The sequence below is a fragment of the Balaenoptera ricei genome, chromosome 12, assembly GCF_028023285.1.
Source record: "Balaenoptera ricei isolate mBalRic1 chromosome 12, mBalRic1.hap2, whole genome shotgun sequence".
Taxonomy (NCBI): Eukaryota; Metazoa; Chordata; class Mammalia; order Artiodactyla; family Balaenopteridae; genus Balaenoptera; species Balaenoptera ricei.
In genome coordinates this window covers 40,854,555-40,876,734 of record NC_082650.1, presented here as the reverse complement: position 1 = coordinate 40,876,734, position 22,180 = coordinate 40,854,555, and the positions used below count along the sequence as shown (strand labels likewise).

General features: G+C 35.7%; 1 protein-coding gene across 2 annotated transcripts in view; it reads right to left on the bottom strand.

Annotated features, from left to right (window-relative positions):
• Nucleotides 1-22,180, bottom strand: part of TBC1D32 (TBC1 domain family member 32) — a 185,970-nt gene that overhangs the window by 77,460 nt on the left and 86,330 nt on the right. For both annotated transcript variants that reach the window (XM_059941965.1, XM_059941966.1), the window contains one exon: nt 15,786-15,874. In XM_059941965.1, coding sequence (XP_059797948.1) covers nt 15,786-15,874 — 89 coding nt within the window. The remainder of the gene's footprint in view (nt 1-15,785; nt 15,875-22,180) is intronic.

Sequence of the window (22,180 nt, the reverse complement as noted above, 5' to 3'; positions counted from 1 at the left end):
GTAACATATTATACAGCTATAGTAATTAACAGAATCTAATATTTATACAAGGATGAACAAAATCCAACTGAATAGGAAATTCAGAAACATACCTTTGAATATTTAGATACCTTTCCTGTAACACACAAAAAATTATGTATATGTATGCACACACAGATACGTAGCTAATGTTCCACGTGTAGTAGAGTTGTTTATAATAGCCAAAACTAGAGAACTATAAGTATCTCAAATGTCTGCTAGTAGCATAATATATAAACCAAACACAGTATACTCATGCTATGGAATATCATATAGCAATGAATATTGACCTTAGAAACATAATGCTACATATAAAAGGTCAGATGTCACAGAGTATACATTATGTTACCACTAAAATAAAGCCCAAAAAGCAACAAAATTAAATGTATTTTTTTGGAAATACATAAGTAGTAAAAATATAAAATAAAGTAGTAAATACCATAAAAGTCAGAATAGTGGTTACCCATTAGGGAGAAGGGAGGCAGTCACGATCAACAAATGCATAGTACTAGTAAGTTCTCTTTGTTTACTTGACTGGGATTTTATGTAGACATTTATTTTACAACACTTTGTTAAATTTATGTTTATATTTTATGCAGCATTTATATTTTTAATATTTCATAAAAAACTTGTGTTATGCTTGGGTGGATAATGGGAAAATGTATAGCATTATATCTATAAGAAATATAAACATGTATGCAATAAACGAACAAATCGAAAACACCAATAAAACAATGCATACTTTAATAATTATGCATAAAAGCCTTGATAACAATGAGTGCCATTTACTACTCAATCATGTAATCATCTAATAAACAGATCTTAATGTTTCATTAATTATATCAGTATATTTGTATAAGCTAGCAGCTACAGTAAACATGGGAGAAAAAGCCACTTGAGTAAGACCATCTTTTTAGCTTAACCATGAGGCTAGGTTTACAAAGTGAATTGGAGTGTTGTGTGCAGATTATTTTATATCCATTAATTTTTAAACAGTGACCATAAAAACATGTCTCAAAACTTACATGAAGTTTAAGTTTTGTTGGCCCCAACCCAAATTTCCCAAAGTTAAGAAAAAAATCTGCTGCTTATTTCAAACATAAAGTTAGTTATATCAAGAAGTATTCCAAAGAAAATCAACAATTATTCAAGATAAATCCAAATTCATTACTGGATAAGTGTTTTAATGGTATATTTTCAGTTTTTTATGGACAGATAATATATTAAAAATAAAGTTAATGTAAAGATATCAACAGTAAGTTTCACAGAAGAAATTTCAAAGTGTTTGTGAATATGTATGTGTATCTCTCTCAGAATACAGTTAGAATTTGATGGAGTCTACCTACCCCAGGCACAAACCCCCTTAGGTTGTTAGGCATTATAGGTTACTTTTATCAAAATAAGAGAAGTTTCTGTACACCAAAAGACAGACAGTAATCACAGACCTTAGCTGTTCATTCTCTATTTCATACAATCCTAAGCAATGTGCAAATATTACCCACACTATTATAGCCTTATAGTTCCCAGGAACCCAAACAGTCTAGCGCTCAGGGATATGGTGTTGCTGTTTGAAGGTGGTGAAGACATAAGAGTCTGTCCGCCTATAGCAAAGCTTTTGGAGGCATGACATGACTATTTAAAGTGGGGAAGGATCCAGGCCCCTGTAGTAACTCCATGAAAGCATTTGTATACCTGTGGTGATATTCAATCAAATCTACTGCCTTATTTGAGTCAGATTTATTGATGACATCTAATAACAGTTTTCTCATCTCACCTCAGGCACTGAAGGCTAAGTCCCTATCTTTATTAGACATTTTATGCTGCATTGCTCAGTCTGCACATGTCTCCTACCTTAGTGTATCTGTTCATTATATGTAACAAAAGACATAATCAGGATGAAGTCTCCTTATGAGAGTAAATTAACAAAGCCTCTAACTGAGAAGATACTGCTAATTTGGCCAATGTGAATACCAGCAGCAGTCTGCTTTCACCCAACATGGACAGTAATACATCTTTCATTTTATCAAAATTTAGTCCAGGGCAGCCTTGATTGTCATATCATCCCTCAGGTCATCATGATAAACTACTCTACTGATGATATGTTAACTGGACCTAGGTGAAAAGGAAGTAGCTGGCATTCTACATGTTTTAGTAAAAAAAAAAAAAAAAAAAAAAAAAAAAATAGGTGTGTCAGAGAGTGAGAGATCCAAAAAACTGGGACATTTCATTGGCATCTCAGTGAAGTTTCTGAGTTCTAGTGGCCTAGAATGTCAAGATATCACATGTAATATACATGATGTATTATTAAATCTTATACTATTTACCACCAAGGAAGTGACATAATACATGATTTTAGCCTCTGTGAGTTTTAGAAGCAACACCTACAATATTTGGGTATGTTTCTCTGATTTATATCAAGTAACCCCTAACTATCAACTTTATGTGACCTAGAGGCTAGAATAAGATCTGAGGCAGGCTCCAAATCTAGAACCTCTATCACTTGAGCCTTTAATCCAGTAGATTCAATGTTCAAACTTAACGGCTGATTAGATACTATACGGAGGTTCTAGCAAGGGGCAATACAAGATACACACATGGTCTCCTAACATTTTGGAGCAAATCCATGTTCTCTTTGTAAAATAAATATTCCTGTTTTATGATCCTTATTTGATAAACAATGTCTAGCCCCTGCCACCATGGCTACTTTGCTCATAAGCCCAGCTGAGTAAGCACTAGGGTAGCTGAGGAAAGAGGCTGACCCAAACAAAAGGGATTATTTTACCTCCTTTGCAGAAGGAGAGATCAGAGCATTGACATGAGTCAAAAATATTCCCTCAATCTGAGTGTATTCTCAGAGGATCATCTATATACCTCTTCCACCAATCTTCTTAAACCAATCCTCCAAGTGCTTAGAATAATACCTGACACACAGTAAACACTGTTGTATTTGACATTATTATTACTATGCTTTTGTAGAAAAAATCTTGAGATATATTACTGGTAGATACATCGGGAAAAACTAAGCAGATGGAAAAATAATGCCTTATTAATGCTAAGAAAAACAAATTTGGGGAGGAGAGGAAATTGAATGATAATATATCTCTTGAACTGACAGATAATAACATTTAATCTTTTTCAACACAATACCCCTTCCCTTAGCTGCACTTGTCTCTGATTCAGAAGGTAAACCTCCAATGTTCTGCCGAAGTTGGGAAGAACAGTAACCTAGGCTGAGTGGGTAGGAATTGAGAGAATGTGAGGGCATATCTAAATCTTATAATTTGAACTAATCCTATTATTGAAAATCTTAGACTTTCACACCTAATCCTCTATTTTCATCTCCATTTTCAGTGGTGTCTCTAATTCCTAGTATTTCTAGAATACTGTGATAAAAAGTTGCTTCTGGGAATTCATACTTTTAGCTTTGCTGACCTACTAAATCAGTTACAACTTAGCCATTTGTTTTGTAGCTCCCAACATTATATTGTGGATATCTCCATCCCACAATCCTTTCTGAAAAAGTTATCTCCATCAAAACATGGGAGTAAACCAAGAAACAGGAAATTAAATCCCAGGTAAAAGAGAATCCAACTCAGAAGAGAGAAGAAGCAATTCCCAGGATGATGGTGAAGGGAAATCCCAGGAAGGCTGATATATAAGGCTAAAAGATCCTCCAGTACAAACACATGTGATATAAGAAAAAAAGATAAAATATTACCTGATGTCCTTTAGTTTATTATTCACAAATATGAACAGGACATGGTCCCTGCCTTCAAGAATGTAAAAACCTTGAGACCATAAAATATAATTGGGCAGAATGGTTATAAGGCCCTTGACATTTATGTTGCAAAACAGCAGTCCCCAACCTTTTTGGCACCAGGGATTGGTTTCGTGGAAGACAACTTTTCTATGGACTGGGGGGCGGGGGTGGGGAATGGTTTCAGGATGATTCAAGCACATTACATTTACTGTGCACTTTACTTCTGTTATTATTACATTGCAATATATAATGAAATAATTATACAACTCACCATAATGCAGAATCAGTGGGAGCCCTGAGCTTGTTTTCACTTGCCACTCACTGATAGGGTTTTGATATGAGTCTGCAAGCAGTTGATTTATTATGGTCTCTGTGCAGTCAGACCTCTCTGCTAATGATAATCTGTATTTGCAGCCGCTCCCCAGCACTAGCATCACCGCCTCAGCTCCACCTCAGATCATCAGGCATTAGAGTCTCTTAAGGAGCGTGCAACCTAGATCCCTCGCATGCACAGTTCACAGTACAGTTTGAGCTCCTGTAAGAATCTAATGCTGCCGCTGATCTGACAGGAGGCGGAGCTCAGGCAGTAATGCGAGTGATAGGGAGCAGCTGTAAATACAGATGAAGTTTGGCTCGCTCACTGCTCATCTCCTGCTGTGCAGCCGGGTTCCTAACAGGCCACAGACTGGTACCAGGGGTTGGGGACGCCTGTTGTAAAACAATTCAGTGTATGGGTCAGGCATTATATTCTCTGGAACCAGACCATCTGGGTCCATACACCAGCTTCATTAATTACTAGGTGTGTCATCTTAAAAGGCTTAACTTCTGTGGCTCAGCTGAGTCATTTTAAAAAATGAAGCTAATTAGAGTACCTATTTGATAGGGTGGTTCTAAAATTAAGAGATTTAAATGTGAAACTAATACCAGTACCTGGGGCATAATGAGCACTATACAAGTGTTATGCAGCAGCAGAGGTAGTGTATTTTTTTTTTTTTTTAGGACAGTCTGGAAATACATTAGTAGATACACAGAAAATGAAGCAAATGGGAAAAAGCCATGCAATTGTTAACTTCAGAAAAAATAAAGTAGGAAAAAGGAAATAGTCATAGTATACTACTTGGCCCATAAATGAATAATATTTATATAGACACAATAATGTAAACTTTCAATGGTGATCTAATCAAGATTGTGATGAAACTATATAGCAGGGAGAGAGGGAGAGCAGAGGAAACCTAAGTCCTAAGACTCGAAATTCTTTAAGACAAGAGATCGGGAACATCCCTGGTGGTCCAGTGGCTAAGACTCCGCGTTCCCAAGGCAGGGGACCCAGGTTCGATCCCTGGTCAGGGAACAAGATCCCACATGTCATAACTAAGAGTTCACACGCTGCAACTAAAGAGCCCGCATGCTGCGACAAAGATCCCGCACACAGCGACAAAGATCCCAAGTGTTGCAACTAAGACCCAACGCAGCCAAATAAATAAATAAATAAAAATTTTTTAAGTATTCAAAAAAGACAAGAGGTCAAATCTAAATTTCAAAAATCAAGACATAGTATAAGCATGATATTTAAAAATCTAGAGGTGATTACCAAAAGAAACAATTCAAGGACTTGAAAGTGGCAGCCTCTGAGGAGTGGGAGAAGGATAAGTAGAGGATTACTTATTCTGCATTCTTAAAACCTTTCCCATACTCTCTGGCTGTTTAAACTATATACATTTATTGTCTTAAATAAACAAAAAATAGTGTTTGGTAGGTATCAAATAGACCATGAACTAATACCTTCTCCAGCTGCTCTGCCATAAAAAAGATAAATGTAGACTCTTTGCTGGAATTGGAAAGTGAAGTTAAGCTGCACAGAATCTGGACTTTACTCAGTCCTTTGCTTCTGCTCAAATAATTAAAATAAATATTTGTTTTCTAAGCTCTAAGTCATCTTTCTAAGAAAGTTATCTTCACCTCGTTAAATTTTACCTGTAATGTAATGTAACTGAACCAATATGATTTAATTTTGGTCATACAGAAATGTTTTGGGTAAAGAAGTTAAGAAAAATTTAAATGCCAATTTAACATTCCTAATGAGTTTGTCTACACTAGAAACCTGAAATAAAATTCCTCCTGAGGAAAGGATTTAGGTTTAACCATAGGAAACTGGCATTATTGACCTACAAAAACAGAAGTATTCTGAAGGAAAAAAAAACAAAAACAAAAACAAAACAAACCTTAAGTATATTCATTCAGTCAGAACTCCAGGGCAAAGAATTGTTAACCAGAGTTACCAGAATCCTAAAACTTGCAGGACTGAATGTTAAACATTAAGACTATAATTGGGGGCTTCCCTGGTGGCACAGTGGTTGAGAATCTGCCTGCCAATGCAGGGGACACGGGTTCGATCCCTGGTCTGGGAGGATCCCACATGCCGCGGAGCAACTGGGCCCGTGAGCCACAACTACTGAGCCTGCGTGTCTGGAGCCTGTGCTCCGCAACAAGAGAGGCCGCGATAATGAGAGGCCCGCGCACCGCGATGAAGAGTGGCCCCCACTTGCCGCAACTAGAGAAGGCCCTCGCACAGAAACGAAGACCCAACACAGCCATAAATAAATAAATAAATAAACCCAAAGTTTAAAAAAAAAAAAAAGAGCCTTTAAAAAAAAAAAAAAGACTATAATTGGTTACTGCTCTTAACAGATAACAATATGTTATATACTTATTAAGAATAAAACATTAACTTTATATTGACCCTGTAAATTTTGAGATATTCTTATGTTTTATGTAATATTATAACATATAAACACACTAATTAAAGGATTCTTATGCACTGGATAAAAAAGGCTCTTAATATGTATCATTCTATAACCCCAAATAAATTACAGACATCTGATTTATCACTACACACAGATGCATAAAGTGCTGATGCTCACCAGGAGACATCAATATACCCTTGAATAGGTACCAATTAGCATAATCTAGTTATAATCAAAGATAACTAGGCCAGCTTGTTTTTGTTAACAATGGGATCAAGCTATGAGGTGAACCAGCTCACACTAACCATACTGTGAGCCTCTGTGAGGTTCCCTGTGAGGGCTAACTTGAGGAGAGTCCATTTGTCCTGAATGAGTCAGGATGCTGAGAGTTCTGCAGCTGAGCCACAGGCCCCACTTTCGTGGAAATGGGCATTTTACATCATTGCAAAGCTGGATTTTCAAATACCACACACTCTATAATTTTCCTTTCCCTTACCTCTTCCTCCCCTTCACCCTCAGTGACTTAAAAATTGCAGAGTCATGATGCAAAGGTCTATGATTCTTTATCCATAAATCTTAGGACCAAGAATTTAAATTCTTATGCATTTAGCAACTACAGTATACATAGAGTCCAGAGCAATACCTCATAATAAAGCATATTAATATTTCTTCGGCAAAATATATTGATATTTAAATTAGGCAGGCTAAATAAAGACTACAAAGAATCTCATCACTTCAGGTAAGATTAGATGCAGATAGCAAATAAGTTCTTAGAATTTCAAGTCAGAAATTGTGGCACTTGAGGCAGGATAATGCCAAGGTAATACACATTATAATATTCAAAAGTTTAAAGGAATTTGTGCCTATAATGCATGGTATATAGAAATTTATTTTAAAAATCCAACCAAACATCTCTGAATTTCAATTCATTTCTGGAAGTGAAAATCAGTGTCTCCTTAATATGAATGTTTATTTGAACTGTTTCAAGGAAGAAAACAATCTCTGAAATTTGGGCCTAATCTTTTCACTTGGTTTGGAATGTATCCTGAATATGGTAGACTCCCCATGAGTTTGCTAATAACCCAAATCAAACCTCACCACCAGAAGAATTCTCTGTTCTTAATTACTATATTCTTTGTATGTCACTTTTTTTTTTTTTTTTTTTTTGGCTGCGCTGGGCCTTCGTTGCTGCGCATGGGCTTTCTCTAGTTGCGGCGAGCGGGGGCTACTCTTCGTTGTGGTGTGCAGGGTTCTCATTGCGGTGGCTTCTCATTGCAGAGCGCAGGCTCTAGGCGCGTGGGCTTCAGTAGCTGTGGCACAGAGGCTCAGTAGTTGTGGCTTGCGGGCTCTAGACTGCAGGCTCGGTAGTTGTGGCACGTGGGCTTAGTTGCTCCGAGGCATGTGGGGTCTTCCTGGACTAGGGCTGGAACCTGTGTCCCCTGCACTGGCAGGCGGATTCTTAACCACTGCACCACCAGAGAAGTCTTGTATGTCAGTTTTTAATTATCATCATCATATCATTAATGTGAGCAGATGGGCACTTGTCCAGGCTACCGCAATGGTTCTGTGAAGTTTACTCTTAGCTATCATCTCTACTTGAATGAAGACCAAGAATGTTCTTTGTTTACCTCATGCTTGCAGTCATAAGCCTCTTCTCTCCACCCTGCCACTTTTTCCTAGTATTTCTTCCTTGAATACGCTGAAACAACACATATCTAATAACGGTTTAATTACTTCCATGTATGCATCACCATAAATTCCATGTTATACTTTTATAAACTCTAATCAAATACATCATGTGTGTATATTTTACTTAACCAAACGATACAAAAATCCAATACAAAAGATTTCCTTCTGATTAGTACACACAAACAAGCTAGTAAAAATGCAATACCAATTCCCTGCATGCTGATCAAAAATAAGAATGAGACGGGAATTACACACACACTAACCACACCTCCAAATCTGGAGCTTAACGTTTCTGATACCTATAAACATATCTGAAGAGTAGAAAAGAGAATAGGGTCAGTTTGCCAGTAAAACTCTACATAAGCAGCAAAGAGTGAGCAGGGGCTGTGGAGAGCCTGCTCCCTAGCGCTATGTACCGAATTCATATCTCAGTTTCAGAAAGTGCTCTGGGATCTCCTGAAGCTGGAAGTTAGTTCAGACTTCTGTAAGTACAAACAGAGTATAGTTTTTGAACATACAAGTTTGCTGAACTTGTGTGGTATGCATATCCAAATGTTCAATAAAATTTGGATATATGATCAAGAGAAAGCTTAGGGATAGATACACAGATATAGGGTTAGCCAGTAAAGAAGTGAAAATTGAAGCCACTGTGGGAAAAAAAAAAAATGGAAAAAGGACTAAAGATGTACTCTACAACTCAGTTGGAAAAGTAAGTAGTAGAAAAGGAAAAGTCAACAAAAATGATTGGGTCTCTTTTTTTCTGGAATCCTTTTTATCAAAGTCATAGAATTCTCCCCAGCAGACCATATACAGCAAGGTAGCACTTAGTAGGAATTCAGTAACTATTTTCTCAATGAATGAACCAAATGAAAGGAAAAAGTGTCGAAAGTGGGTAGAATATAAAATGGTACAGAGAAGAAAAATGAACCATAGAAAGAGGGCAGATAGAAATACATAAGGTATGAAAAATATGCCTACACTTGAACTAAGCAAGCCCATTTCTAAAAATTAGTTTTAAAGAAATAATTACAGAGAGAGATATTTATAAAGATGTATAATAAAAAAATTAAAATAAGCTACATGTATGAAAAACAGAAAGGTGGGATTTATCCATGTACTGGAATATTATTTAGTCCTTTAAAATTACGATATAGATAAATACTTATAGGTATGAAAGAATAATTTAAAATAATTAAGGCAGTTTAAAAACAATAAGCATATTTTTCAAAAAAGTATTTTCAGCCAAAGGAAATATAGGCATGAAGAGGCTAGTGGTGGTTGTCTTTAAGAGGTATGAGTTTTCCCTTAAGAGGATAATGAGTATTGTTTTCTTTTGCTTTCATTATATTCCAATTATTCTATATAAATAGGAATTCTTTGATTAAGTAAGAATTCTGAATCAGTTACTGATATCTTCGATTAGCAACAGACCATTTGATTGTTTTCTTTAAATTAACTTAATAGAATAAAATTAAATATTGGATATGTGCATGTGTGTATATCCAAAATCCAAAATGTGGATAGTTTTGTAGTCATATTATATTCTAATTTCCAATGTTAAAAAAAGATTACAAGAGAATTTTAAAATTATTTCTTATTACCAGTGTTAATAAGATTTAACTCTAGTTAGCATCTGGGTCACTGGAAATAAATAATTTGGCGATTTGTTGTGATGGAATATTAACACTTGTCTATGTTCAAGATAACCAGGCTGTTTCTAAACTGAAAAACAAATATGTATTTTTCACTTTTCCTCTTAAAGTCATCTTGCAGGTCAAACTTTTTACAAAGTTAGTTATACATAAAACCGTTCATTATACTATGTATAAAACTTACTGATTGATAAATATAAAATAACTGAAACAGAAAATGATTAATTTTAAAGGCTATTCTTTAAGTATAGATTCCTGAGTTTTGCTTTGTAGAAAATTAACAAATAGGTCACATTAGGGTTTCAAGTAAAGAAGTAATAGGTTTTAGAAGAACTATATTAACATTTTTAACCATATTAAATTTTAATGTGTATAATTAAGAATGACTACCTAAGATTTAAGACGTTAAACATAAGCAATTCTACAGTCTATAACTAAAACTTAATTTTTAGTTTGATATAAAGAAAACTATTAATATTAAATAATGATGTAATTCTTTCTCTATAAGATATACAGTTTTCATACTGATAATAAAATATTCTAGGGAAGAGTATAAAATTCCTCTAACCTACAGATGGCTGAGAAAATCTTAAACTGCTAAGCCTTGAGCAACATCAAAAGTTTCCAGGGGATATTACAACAATAAGAAAAGGCAACAAGAGCAAAGATGAACAAGCAGGACTACATGAAACTAAAGTGCTTCTGCACAACAAAGGAAATCAACAGAATGAAAAGGCAACCTACATAATGGGAGAGAAAAAGTTGCAAATCATATATGTGATGAGGGGTTAATATCCAAAATATATAAAGAACTCATATAACCCAATAGCAAAAAAAAAAAAAAAAAAAATCTGATTTAAAAATGGGCAGGGGGTCTAAATAAACTTTTTTCCAAAGACAACATACAGATGGCCAACAGGTACATGAAAAGATGCTCAACATCCCTAATCATCAGGGTAATGCAAATCAAAACCACAATGAGAACATCTCACACTTGTTAGAATGGCTATTTTCAAAAACACCAAGAAATAATGTTAGTGAGGATGTGGAGATAAGAGAACTTTTGTGCACTGCTGTGGGAATGTGAATTGGTACAGCCATCATGGAAAACAGTACAGAGGTTCCTCAAAAAATTAAAAGTAGAACTACCATAGAATCCAGCAATTCCACTTCTAGGTATCTACCCAAAGAAAATGAAAACACTAATTCAAAAAGACATATGTACCCTTATGTTCACAGCAGCATTATTTATAGTAGCCAAGACATGAAACAAACTGCCACCGATGAAAAAAATGGATAAAGAAAATATGGTATATATAATGAGAGTATTCAGCAATAAAAAACAAAATCTTGCCATTTGTAATAATATGGATGGACCTTGAGGGTATTATAGTAAGTGAAATAAGTCAGAAAGACAAATACTGTATGATCACTTACATGTGGAATAAAAAAAACCAAATAGCTCAGATACAGAGAACAGACTGGTGATTGCAAGGGGCGGGGCGGGGTGGGGGGGGGGCAAAACGGGTGAAGAGTGTATTCCGTATTTGACAGCTGCTAAGACAGTAAATCTTAAAAGTTCTCATCACAAGAAAAAAAAGATTCCTGTAACTATGTATGATGATGATCTTAACTAGACTTTTGTGGTGACCCTTTCACAATACATACAAGTATCAGCTCATTATGTTACACACCTGAAATTAATACGTCATGTTAATTACAGCTCAAATTATTGAGGGCAAAAACCTCCTTGTGCCTTAATTAGTGCCCTTAAAAGACAGGTGTTCAAGAAAATAATTTGCACCCAGCATATAATAAATGTACAACTTTCTTTAAAAAAGTTTCCAGGCAACTGTTTTAATCAACAGATTTAGCAAATGAACGTTAAACAAATAACCAAAAAGTACTTGGAAATGTGGTGGACATGAAAGTAAAAGAAAATGATACTCCCTTGGGAAGTTTAAGTTTTAGTCAGAGATAGAAATAAAATTAAGAATGTGTGAATGACCAAAAAGGCAAAGGACATTCAGGAAAATTATCAGAGTGTTCTTATAGTAAGTCATGGAGAAAGTAATTCATGAAGCAAGCTTTGTCTTGAAGGATGATCCAAATTTGTACAAAGACAGCAAAAGTGAAGACAATATTCAAGACAAACAGGTATACAGGCAATAATAAACACTGTGCTTGAGGGAGATAAGTCTAACCTACTCAGAGCATTAGTTCAGGCTGAGGAAGGTGGAAAATATTATACACAGGAAAAGTGGAGATATTCTGGAGCTCCTTGAAAGGCCCATAATAGAGTCTGGAATTGCCAGTTATTTAAAATGGGAAGATGGAGAGCTTTATAAAGATGCTATTCTCTTCTGCATTAATTACCTCACATTTTTCATTATCTTAAAATCCAATTCCTCACTAGGTAGCCAGGTTAAAGAGAATGAGAACCACATCATATTCACACATTATTACATCCCCCACATGCAGCACAGAGCATACTGTCTAAAAGTGAATTATAATGCTCAAACCACTTGCAGTGTTTTATATAATCTTTGTTCTTAGCCTCTGAGGAAATGCTGGGGAAATAATTACCTCTGGAGTGAAAAACCAGCTATCTGAAATTCAGCAATTCCTTCTGTTTCACTAGGGTTTCTTTTCCTTTTCTATAAAATTCATTTAGAATTTAAAATAGAAACCATATTATGAATCCATTTTTATAAAATATTTCCATATAGCTATTCTTCTGTCTGTATACGCATAGAAGACATCTAGAATGATTTTCCTCAGTGTTAATAATATCACTTTCAGAGTTAGGAGGAATTTCATTTAATTTATTATATTTAATTTCCTGTGTTGGTTAATTTCTTTATAATAAAGACAAATTATTGTTTGAAACACAAAGAAAGAAAGTTAAGATGACTCAAGATTGAACAACTAAATAGATAGTTGGGCCACTTAATGAGATGGAACTGAAAGATTTGTTTTGTTTTTGTGGGAGGAGACCCAAGAGTTCAATTTTAGACAAGTTTGTGATATCTGAGAAATGTATGAATGGAGATATCAGGATGCAGTCATAGATATGAGTCTGGTAGCTCAGAATGATGGTTTAGATTGGGGATATAAATTGGGGCATCCGTTGGCATACAGATGATACTTAAAGGCAAAGGAGTAAGTGGATGAACTAGGGGCAGAGTGTAAAGAAAAAAAGTGGACCCAGGACCAAGCCCTGAGTATTCTAACATTCAGAGGTTGCTTAGAGAATGAAAAGGAGGAGAAACTGCAGCCATAGGAGTATGTGGTATCACAGAAGCTAAAAGAACTTTCACATAGAAATGGCCCATTATGTCAAATGTTACTTACAGTTAGATGAGAATCAAGAGAAGAATCCACTAGATTCATCAGCATAAAAGTTATAAGTGACCTTGAGATGAGCAGGATGTGCAGTTCTGACAGAACTGTAAAGTCAATGTCAAATCTAAGGGGGCTGAGGAGTAAGCAGAGGTGAGCAAGTAGGGACAGTTCGTATAGGTATGTTTTGCTGCAAGAGGCAGAGAAATCGGAGAGTGACTGCAAAGGTATGTGATGTCGAGGAGTTTCTTTGTGCGTGTGTTTTGTTTCATTTCATTGTAAAGTGGGACATGTGAAGGCATGTCTGCACACTGATACCAGTAGTAGAAAAGGACAGGTTGGAACTGGAAACAAAGAGGATAGGAGGGCTAATCAAAGGAGCAACCTTCTTGTATATTAGTCATTTACAATATAAGATTTGTAAGACGATCCTGGCAAATAAAAATTCAGAAACTTAAATAGAATGTGATGCTGTTGAATGTGAAAATCCACATTTCCTTAAGCCCCAAATTAGCCTCATCTAAGAGCTGTGGTAAACCTAAAGAAATTGTATCAAACTTACCATCATGCTAGTCTAGATTTTTGAAGCAAGGGGAAAAAAAAATAAAGTGAATGGAACAAAGCAATGCTAAATGTAGAAATCAAACACATTAATGAGATGATTTGCTGGGAGGGAACGGTCCAATTAAAAACAAAAAACTGTGGGAGTGAAAGAAAATGATACAGGCAAAATCTGAAATACATAGAAACACGAGATTTATATAATACTAAGCTATGATTTAAATTATCACCACTGGACCTCAGTGACCAATGCTAGACTGAAATAGTAGACAAATGAAAGTAAACTTTCATAGAAAAATGAAAGTTTCATTTAAAAAATGAAAGTTAACTTGAGATGCTTAAAAACTTAAAAATACAACTGAGTATTATAAGAATGGACTTCAAAATACCATGAAATTTCTTGTCAAAGAAAAATTTGTTAAAAGACACATAAAATTAAAATACAAACTTTTCCTCAAAAAGTGGTTTTGTCATTTTCTTTGTCTGAATGCTGATATTGTAGACAACACATTTCTTGGCAGATGTGGAAGACTACTGAGATACTGAAAAAATGAAGTCAATTTATTTCCTAAGTAAAACTCAAAAACCGTATACATCAAGTAGACAGATATAAAGAAACACTTGAAGTACTGCTACTTTATATCTATTACTAACATTTTTATAGTGCTTGCTATGTGCCAAGCACTGCTATAAGCCCTTCTAATTTTTCATATGTAAGTCTCATGGTAACTCTGTGAGGAAAAGTATATAATTATCCTCCATTTTACAGATTGGTAACTGAGATCTCACTTCACAAAACTAGTAAACAGTAGGTAGAATGACTCCAGAGTCCATGTTGCTGACCACTATATTGCACAACTATTATATGCATCAACAATGGGATGGCAAATTTTCTAGTGTAGGATAGAATGACTCCATTTAGACATTATGAGAAAGCATACACTATGCAAATTAATATATTTTATTCCAAGGAGCATTTTACTTCTTGGATTGCTTTTTACATGACTTAAAATCCTACTGTTAAATATTTTGCCAGAAGAACACCAAAGAAAATATTACTCTATAAAAGAAAGAAAACATACAGAAAAAAAAATTCACTCAACGTATTAATAACAAGAGACCAAAATCTATGTTCTATAATTAGAAAACTCAGAAACATACTTGCTATGCAAAAGGAGATTCTACTGATAGATTTTCCCCAGAATTCCTCATCACTACTTGCTATATGATTATCTGATGCTATTCACAGAAAGTTAAAATTTAATATGAAAGTACGTTTTGAGATAAAAAGCATATCACCCCAAACTATAATAGCTGCAGCTTTTTTTCCTACCTTCTTTGAACTATAAAGTCCAAAAATGGACTATTAATGAATGTAAAAAAAAAAGGCTTAAGACTTATAATATACACTACCATTAGAGAATTCTAATTTTAGAAAAGTAATTGCTTTATTTCTTAGGTAGAACATTCTCTCTGACCCACTCCCCCTCATACATACTTGAAAAAGTTACTTTGCTAGTAGAAAGGAAATCATGAACCTATGAAAGTGAAAATTTTCTTTAATTCAGCTGCTTTTAAATGTTAAGGAATATAAATTCAACCAGAAAATATTTAAACCTTGGGTTAAACAGTATGATTAACATTGAGGTGCAACATTTGGGCAAGATAAATCATCCATTTCTAGGCCTCTTTCAAGACTACATTATGGCAGGAGTCCAAACCAACACCAATCTAGGGAAGCCCCAGTTGACTCCTGAGTAAACTGAATGGTCCACAGAATGCCTCTAATGAATCGAGCAAAAGTGAAAGACACTGTGATAATACAGAACCTAAATGTGGCAAAGGCCATAAAGTAAAAATCTAATGACTATAATTTACTCTGTAATATTACAGGAAGACAAATTACCTTTAAACATGCTTTAAAAATTAGCTTATTTTAAATACGTTTTTAAAGTATATAGAACATATCCTTAACTGTTTTTGCAATAAGAAAACATCAAGTGAAATTCAGCATCTTACCTTAGACCAAAGATGTGTGATTGTTCATAGTTGAATAAAGAACGAATCTTGGCTTCAGAATTCAAAATTATAAGTCTGTCAATAATATCCTGTAAAAGAGACTTAGAGTTAGACTGTTCTTGGCTGAAACCATTTAAAGAAAATCAAATCAACAAATATTTATTTAGATTTGTGGTTCTCAAACTCGGCTTTGCATTTGAATGTAGGGAGCTGTTTAAAAAAACTGTTTTTAATTAAGCCTAAATCTCACCCTTAGAGATTCTGAATTAATTGGTGTGGGTGTGGTATGAGCATCAAGACGTGTAAACATTCCTGAAATGAATCAAATGTTTAGCCAAAGCTGCTTATTGCAGCCAGTTAAATACTGTTTAAGCTGCTAAAAATGTAAACTACCTTGAAAAACAAATATGAACTCTAAAAATATGAAGCATGAACAGTGGATTTAAATAGTTTTATCTAGGAACTATTTGAGATTTTATTAATAGATATTCTCTGCTCATGTAAATCAGTGGTTTCCAACCCTGAGCAAACACTGCAATCACCTAGAGAACTTAAAAAGTAAATATAGGGCCTCCCTGGTGGTGCAGTGGTTAAGAATCCGCCTGCCAATGCAGGGGACACAGGTTCGAGCCCTGGTCCGGGAAGATCCCACATGGCGCAGAGAAACAAAGCCCGTGCGCCACAACTACTGAGCCTGCTCTCTAGAGCCCGCGAGCCACATCTACTGAGACTGCATGCAACAACTGCTGAAGCCCGCGTGCCTAGAGCCTGTGCTCTGCAACAAGAGAAGCCACCACAATGAGAAGCCTGCGCACCGCAACAAAGAGTAGCCCCCGCTCGCTGCAACTAGAGAAAGCCCACGCACAGCAAAGACCCAACACAGCCAAGAAAAGAAAAAAAAAAAAAAAAAAAAGTAAATGTAATAGCTGCCCAAGCTCTATCCCAAAGCAATTAAGTCCCTATCCCTGGGGTATGATTCTGGCATTAACATCCTTGTAAAAGCTTCCCCAAGTTGTTGCAATGGGTAACCATGCTTAAAAATCACTGATGCAAGTACAGAGAGAACCTGATGCCTAGGTGCCATCAATTGTCCCAAGCACTGACAATTTAAGCCCATCACAAAATTTTCAGCATTCTCTAAAAGGCTTTCTTTCTATAAGACCTGGCTTTTGTGCATATCTTTGGGTTCAGGCCTAAGAAATTTATTCATAGCAAATACTTGTCTCTCTCATTGATCATTTTCCTGACCAAGAAACTTGTTACTTTCCATGAGTTTAAATTCAAGATATTTCTGTAACCAATAGGGCAAAAGAAGAACGGTTATGCTAGGGAATAAAGTCACATAATATTTCCTGAGGTCTATGTAGATGATAGTACAAACATATCAAATAAGTAAGAGGCCAGGAGATAAGCCTGTAAGGAGGAGGAAATAATGGATCTAAAAATCACATCTGAAAAATACTAAACAAGACACAGTAAAAACTGGATTTTGTATGAACTTACCAACTGAAAGCTTACATGGAACACTTAGGAATGCATTTACCATTCTACAAATATCTTGTAAAATGTGTAAATAATATTAGCACAAAGAGTTTACAATCAGCAAATATTAAATAAACTGCCTAACAATGAAGAATGAAAGGATTGCTATCTTAAATAATCTGTCCTTGTTAGCTGCTACTTAGCTGGACACTCATTTCAAAACAGTACATGACACCTTGTGACTCCAAAGTTCTAGTTCGGAATCTAAGTACTAGATACTGTAAGAATACAAGGTAGAGAATGTATTACCAGCAAGCTAATAGCAGCTATCTATCAACGATAATGCATTTTCAGAGAACAAATGTTACAGTAAATAAATTCTTCTTCAAAGAGGATTACACTGATAGATCACCACTTAGGGAAGTAAAGGAAACTCCTGGGAAGCCCACTTTATGGAGAAATTCAGTTTCTAAGCACTACAATGTGTGTCAATAAGGCAATCAGTTTCCTAAATTAAGCAACAGCTTCTGATAAATAAATTAGTGCAAGTAAGGCTTGGGACTCAAAAAGGAGTCTGAAACTCTGTGCTTTTTTAAAAGCATATTGTCTAGCTTGAGAATATGTTCAATAATCTAGTAAGCCAGAATGAAACCAAGACTGGAAAAACAAAGAGGAATATGCATTCTCTATAAATCAATATATGTTTGAGTGCCTATTCTGTTTACAACTGTCCCAATGGTTGTGTTTGTGCTATCTGATCCCTTTTACTTAAGAAAGGGCCAAGTGAAGGGTGAGGAATATGTCAACCATAATGTCAATACTCCTATACCTGCACTATTAAGAGTGGTTTGTGATTGGTTAGTCCATAAACATCCATGAACAAAACTCAGTCTATTAAGGTCCTCCCTTGGGATTTTTCAGTGGGGAGTGTCTTAGTCCATTCTGGAGGCTGTAATAGAATAGCATAGACTGAGTGGCTTATATGTAACAGAAAGTTTATTTCTCACAGTTCTGGAGGCTGGTTAGTCCAACATCAAGTTGCCAGAGATTTTGTGTCTGGTGACGACCTACTTTCTAGTTCACAGAAAATGTCATCTTTTTGCTGTGTCCTCAGATGGCAGAAGGGGTGAGAGGATTCTCTAGGGTTTTTAATAAGGCACTAGTCACCCCATAAAGACCTTACCTCCAAATATTATCACACTGGGAATGACGTTTCAACATATGAATTTGGGGGGTATACAAACATTCAGTCTATAGACAGGAGGGAGAGGAAAACGCCACTCTGGTGGTGTAATGGGTTGAATGGTGACTCCCTCTAAATAAAAGATATGTCTACGTTCTAATCCCCAGAACCTATGATTGTTACCCTATTTGGAAAAAGCATCTTTGCAGAGGTAATTAAATTAAGGATCTTGAGAATAAGATTATCCTGTATTAGGCAAGTGGGCCCTAAATCTAATGACAAGTGTTCTTACAAGAGAAAGACAAAGGGAGATTTAAGAAAGAAAAGGAGACGGCCATATGAAGATGGAGGCAGAAGTTGGCGGGATGCAGCAACAAGCCATGAAATGCCTGAAACCACCAGAAACGAGAAGAGGCAAGGAAGGATTCTCCCCTGGAAACTTTGGAGGGAATGTGGTCCTGTTGACACCCTGATTTCAGACTTCTGGCCTCCAGAACTGAGAGAGGATAAACTTGTTGTTTTAAGCCACCCACTTTGTGGTAATTTGTTATGGTAGCCCTAGGAAACTAATACAAGGGGGGATGTGAACGTGTCAGTATGGAATGACAGGTAGTCCCTCCCGTGTGTTCTCCTATAGAGGACACCATCTGCAGAAGAATATATTAATAATAATTACAGCAAACAATTATATAGCACTTATCTGCCAGTCAGTGATTTAAACTTTTATATTTAATTTAATTCAGTTCACTTAATTCTTACAACAACCCTGAGATAGTAACAGTATTGCCCTCTTTTTAACAGAGGAGAAAATGGGTCAAACTTGTCCAAGGTCACACAGCTTGTAAGAGGCAGAACCAGGAATCTAATCCAGGCAGTCTGGCTTCAGAATACAAACTCTTAACCACTATACTATGTATATGCCTTTCAATAAAGTCAAAATGGAGAGCAATAAAAGGAAAGGGGGTGGGGAAAGTAAGAGAGACAGATGTCGACCTGACTGAATTCAAAGTTCTATTTCCACTTGTCCCTGATTTTATTGCAAGATGGTAAGTCAATTCCTTTTTTGCCTAAACTAATTCAAATTGAGTTCCTCCAATAACTAAAGGGGTCCAACCTAATACACAACGTATATAAATAGACAGAAAAGAAATAGAAAAGCAATTGAAAAATATATCTTTCAGAGGAAAAGAATATTTTGTGTCATTCATCTTTAATATACACAAGTAGTACAAGTTGGAAGTTGTTCCAGGGCTTAGAATTTTAGTAGATATTCAACAGGAAACCATGAAGAGTGAAGGCCAAATATTCTTAAAGTATAAAGAATTTCTTAAAATTGAGAAACATAACACAAATAGAAAAAAAGCAAAACTAAGTTGAAAGACCACTATGAGAAGAAGAAACGTCAATGGACATTAAACATATGAAAAGATACTCTGCTCATAATGAGAAAAATATAAATTAACACTTCTTTCCTGTCAGACAAATATCTAAACCACTGACCACATTATCTTCTATGAGCCTGCCAGGAAACAAGCACTATAGTATCTTATTGATGGGAATGCAGAAGGATTATTCCCTGTGGTTGGAAATCTAGCAATACATACCAAAATTACATATGAATTTACCTTTCAACCCAGTGATCCCACTTATAAGAAATCCAGCCCAAAAATCAGTAGTAGGCAGAATTCTAAGATGGCCCCAAGATTTTCAGGCCTTAAACACTAATGTATCAATAGGTAGTGCTGTAAAGAGATTTTGCAGATGTAATTAAAGCCCTTAATTAGTTGATTTTAAGAGGAGATTATCAGGGTGGCTCTGATCTCATCACATGAGACACTTAAAAGCAGAGTTTTCTCTGACTGGTCACAGAAGAGGAAGTCAGAGAGATTCAAAGCATGAGTGAAGTTCTTCAATGCTGACATGGAGGGAACAATCTGACAAAGCCCTGAAAGCAGCCCCTGGCTGACAGCCAGCAGGAAATCAGGCACTTCAATCCCACAACTATAAGAAACTGACTTCTGCCAATAACAAGAATGAATATGTTATCAGGGATTTTTCCCCAGAGCCTCCAGACAAGCACTCAGCCTGGCCTACATTTTTATATCAGTCTTATTAATACTCTGAGCAGAAAGCCCAGGTGCACAGTACTTGACTTCTGACCTATAATAAAATGGGTGTTTTAATTTGCTAAGTTGGTAGCAATTTGTTATGCAGCAATACAAAAAAAAAAATTACAGACATACTGGTAAACACAAGATAAGCCAAGGATATTAATTTTGGCATAATTGATAATAGCAAAAGACTGAAAGAAACCAAGCATTCACCAATAGACAACTGGATAAATAAACTCTAGTACGTCCACACAAGAGCACTACGTAACTGTAAAAAAGCATGAGTAAGAGCTCTACGTACCCCTAAGGAGTAATCTCAAACATAGAGGATCAGGACTTCCTGGTGGTCCAGTGGTTGAGAATCCATCTTCCAATGCAAGGGATGAGGGTTTGATGCCTGGTCTGGGAAGGTCCCACATGCCACGAAGCAACTAAGCCCGTGCGCCACACTACTGAGCCTGTGCTCTGGAGCTCGCGAGCCACAACTACTGAGCCCGAGCACCACAACTACTGAAGCCCACGTGCCTAGAGCCCAGACTCCGTAACAAGAGAAGCCACCGCAATGAGAAGCCCGTGCACTGCAATGAGGAGTAGTCCCTGCTCACCGCAACTAGAGAAAGCCTGCATGCAGCAACAAAGACCCAACGCAGCCAAAAATAAATAAATTTATTAAAAAAAACTAAATAAAAGACCAATCCTAACATAAGTGGAAAGATATTTCTGACTATGCACTGTAGAACATCCACGAAAACTTGAGAACAAACATCCAAGCCATTGCGCTAGATTAAATAATTCATTTGTACTTGTGTTCCATAATAGATTTCAATAAAGGTAATAATATTAGAAATATTTTCAAAAACCATTCACTGGATATCTACTATGTTCTATATGTAAATGTGACTAAGATATCCTACTTGCTTTCAGGCCCTCACAGTATAGTAAGGAAGACAGGCACATAAATGGCTAATTACAAAACTACTTAAGAAGTGCAAAGATACAGAAATTGAGACACAGATGTAGAGAACAAATGTATGGACACCAAGGGGGGAAGGCCGCGGCGGGGTGGGGATGGTGGTGTGCTGAATTGGGAGATCGGGATTGACATGTATACACTGATGTGTATAAAATGGATGACTAATAAGAACCTGATGTATAAAAAATAAATAAAATTAAATTTAAAAATGAAACAAAAAGAAGTGCCAAGATACAAGTAAGGATAAGATAAAATTGGAACACTTCAAGAATATAAAAGTTTAATGATAAAAATACCTACCTTTATATTTCATTCATATAAATCATCAAAAATTTCCCAAAGTAGAGAAAGTTTAAAAAAATAAAATGTTTAGGGTCAAAAAGAATTAGAATTCAAAATGTCAAAACCGTAAAAAAAAGACAAGACACAGGACAAAGTGACCAGAAATAAAAGTAATGATTAACAATGGAATTTCAGAACTAAATAATTCTTTACTAATGCATATATACACATATTTATGTGTGTTCAATTCATAAACTTACACAAAGATGAGGAACTAAATGTCTCTGAATGATTAAAACAAATTACCCATCTTGGAGTATGAATATAAAATAAGTCTCAAATTAAATAAATATGTATATACTGC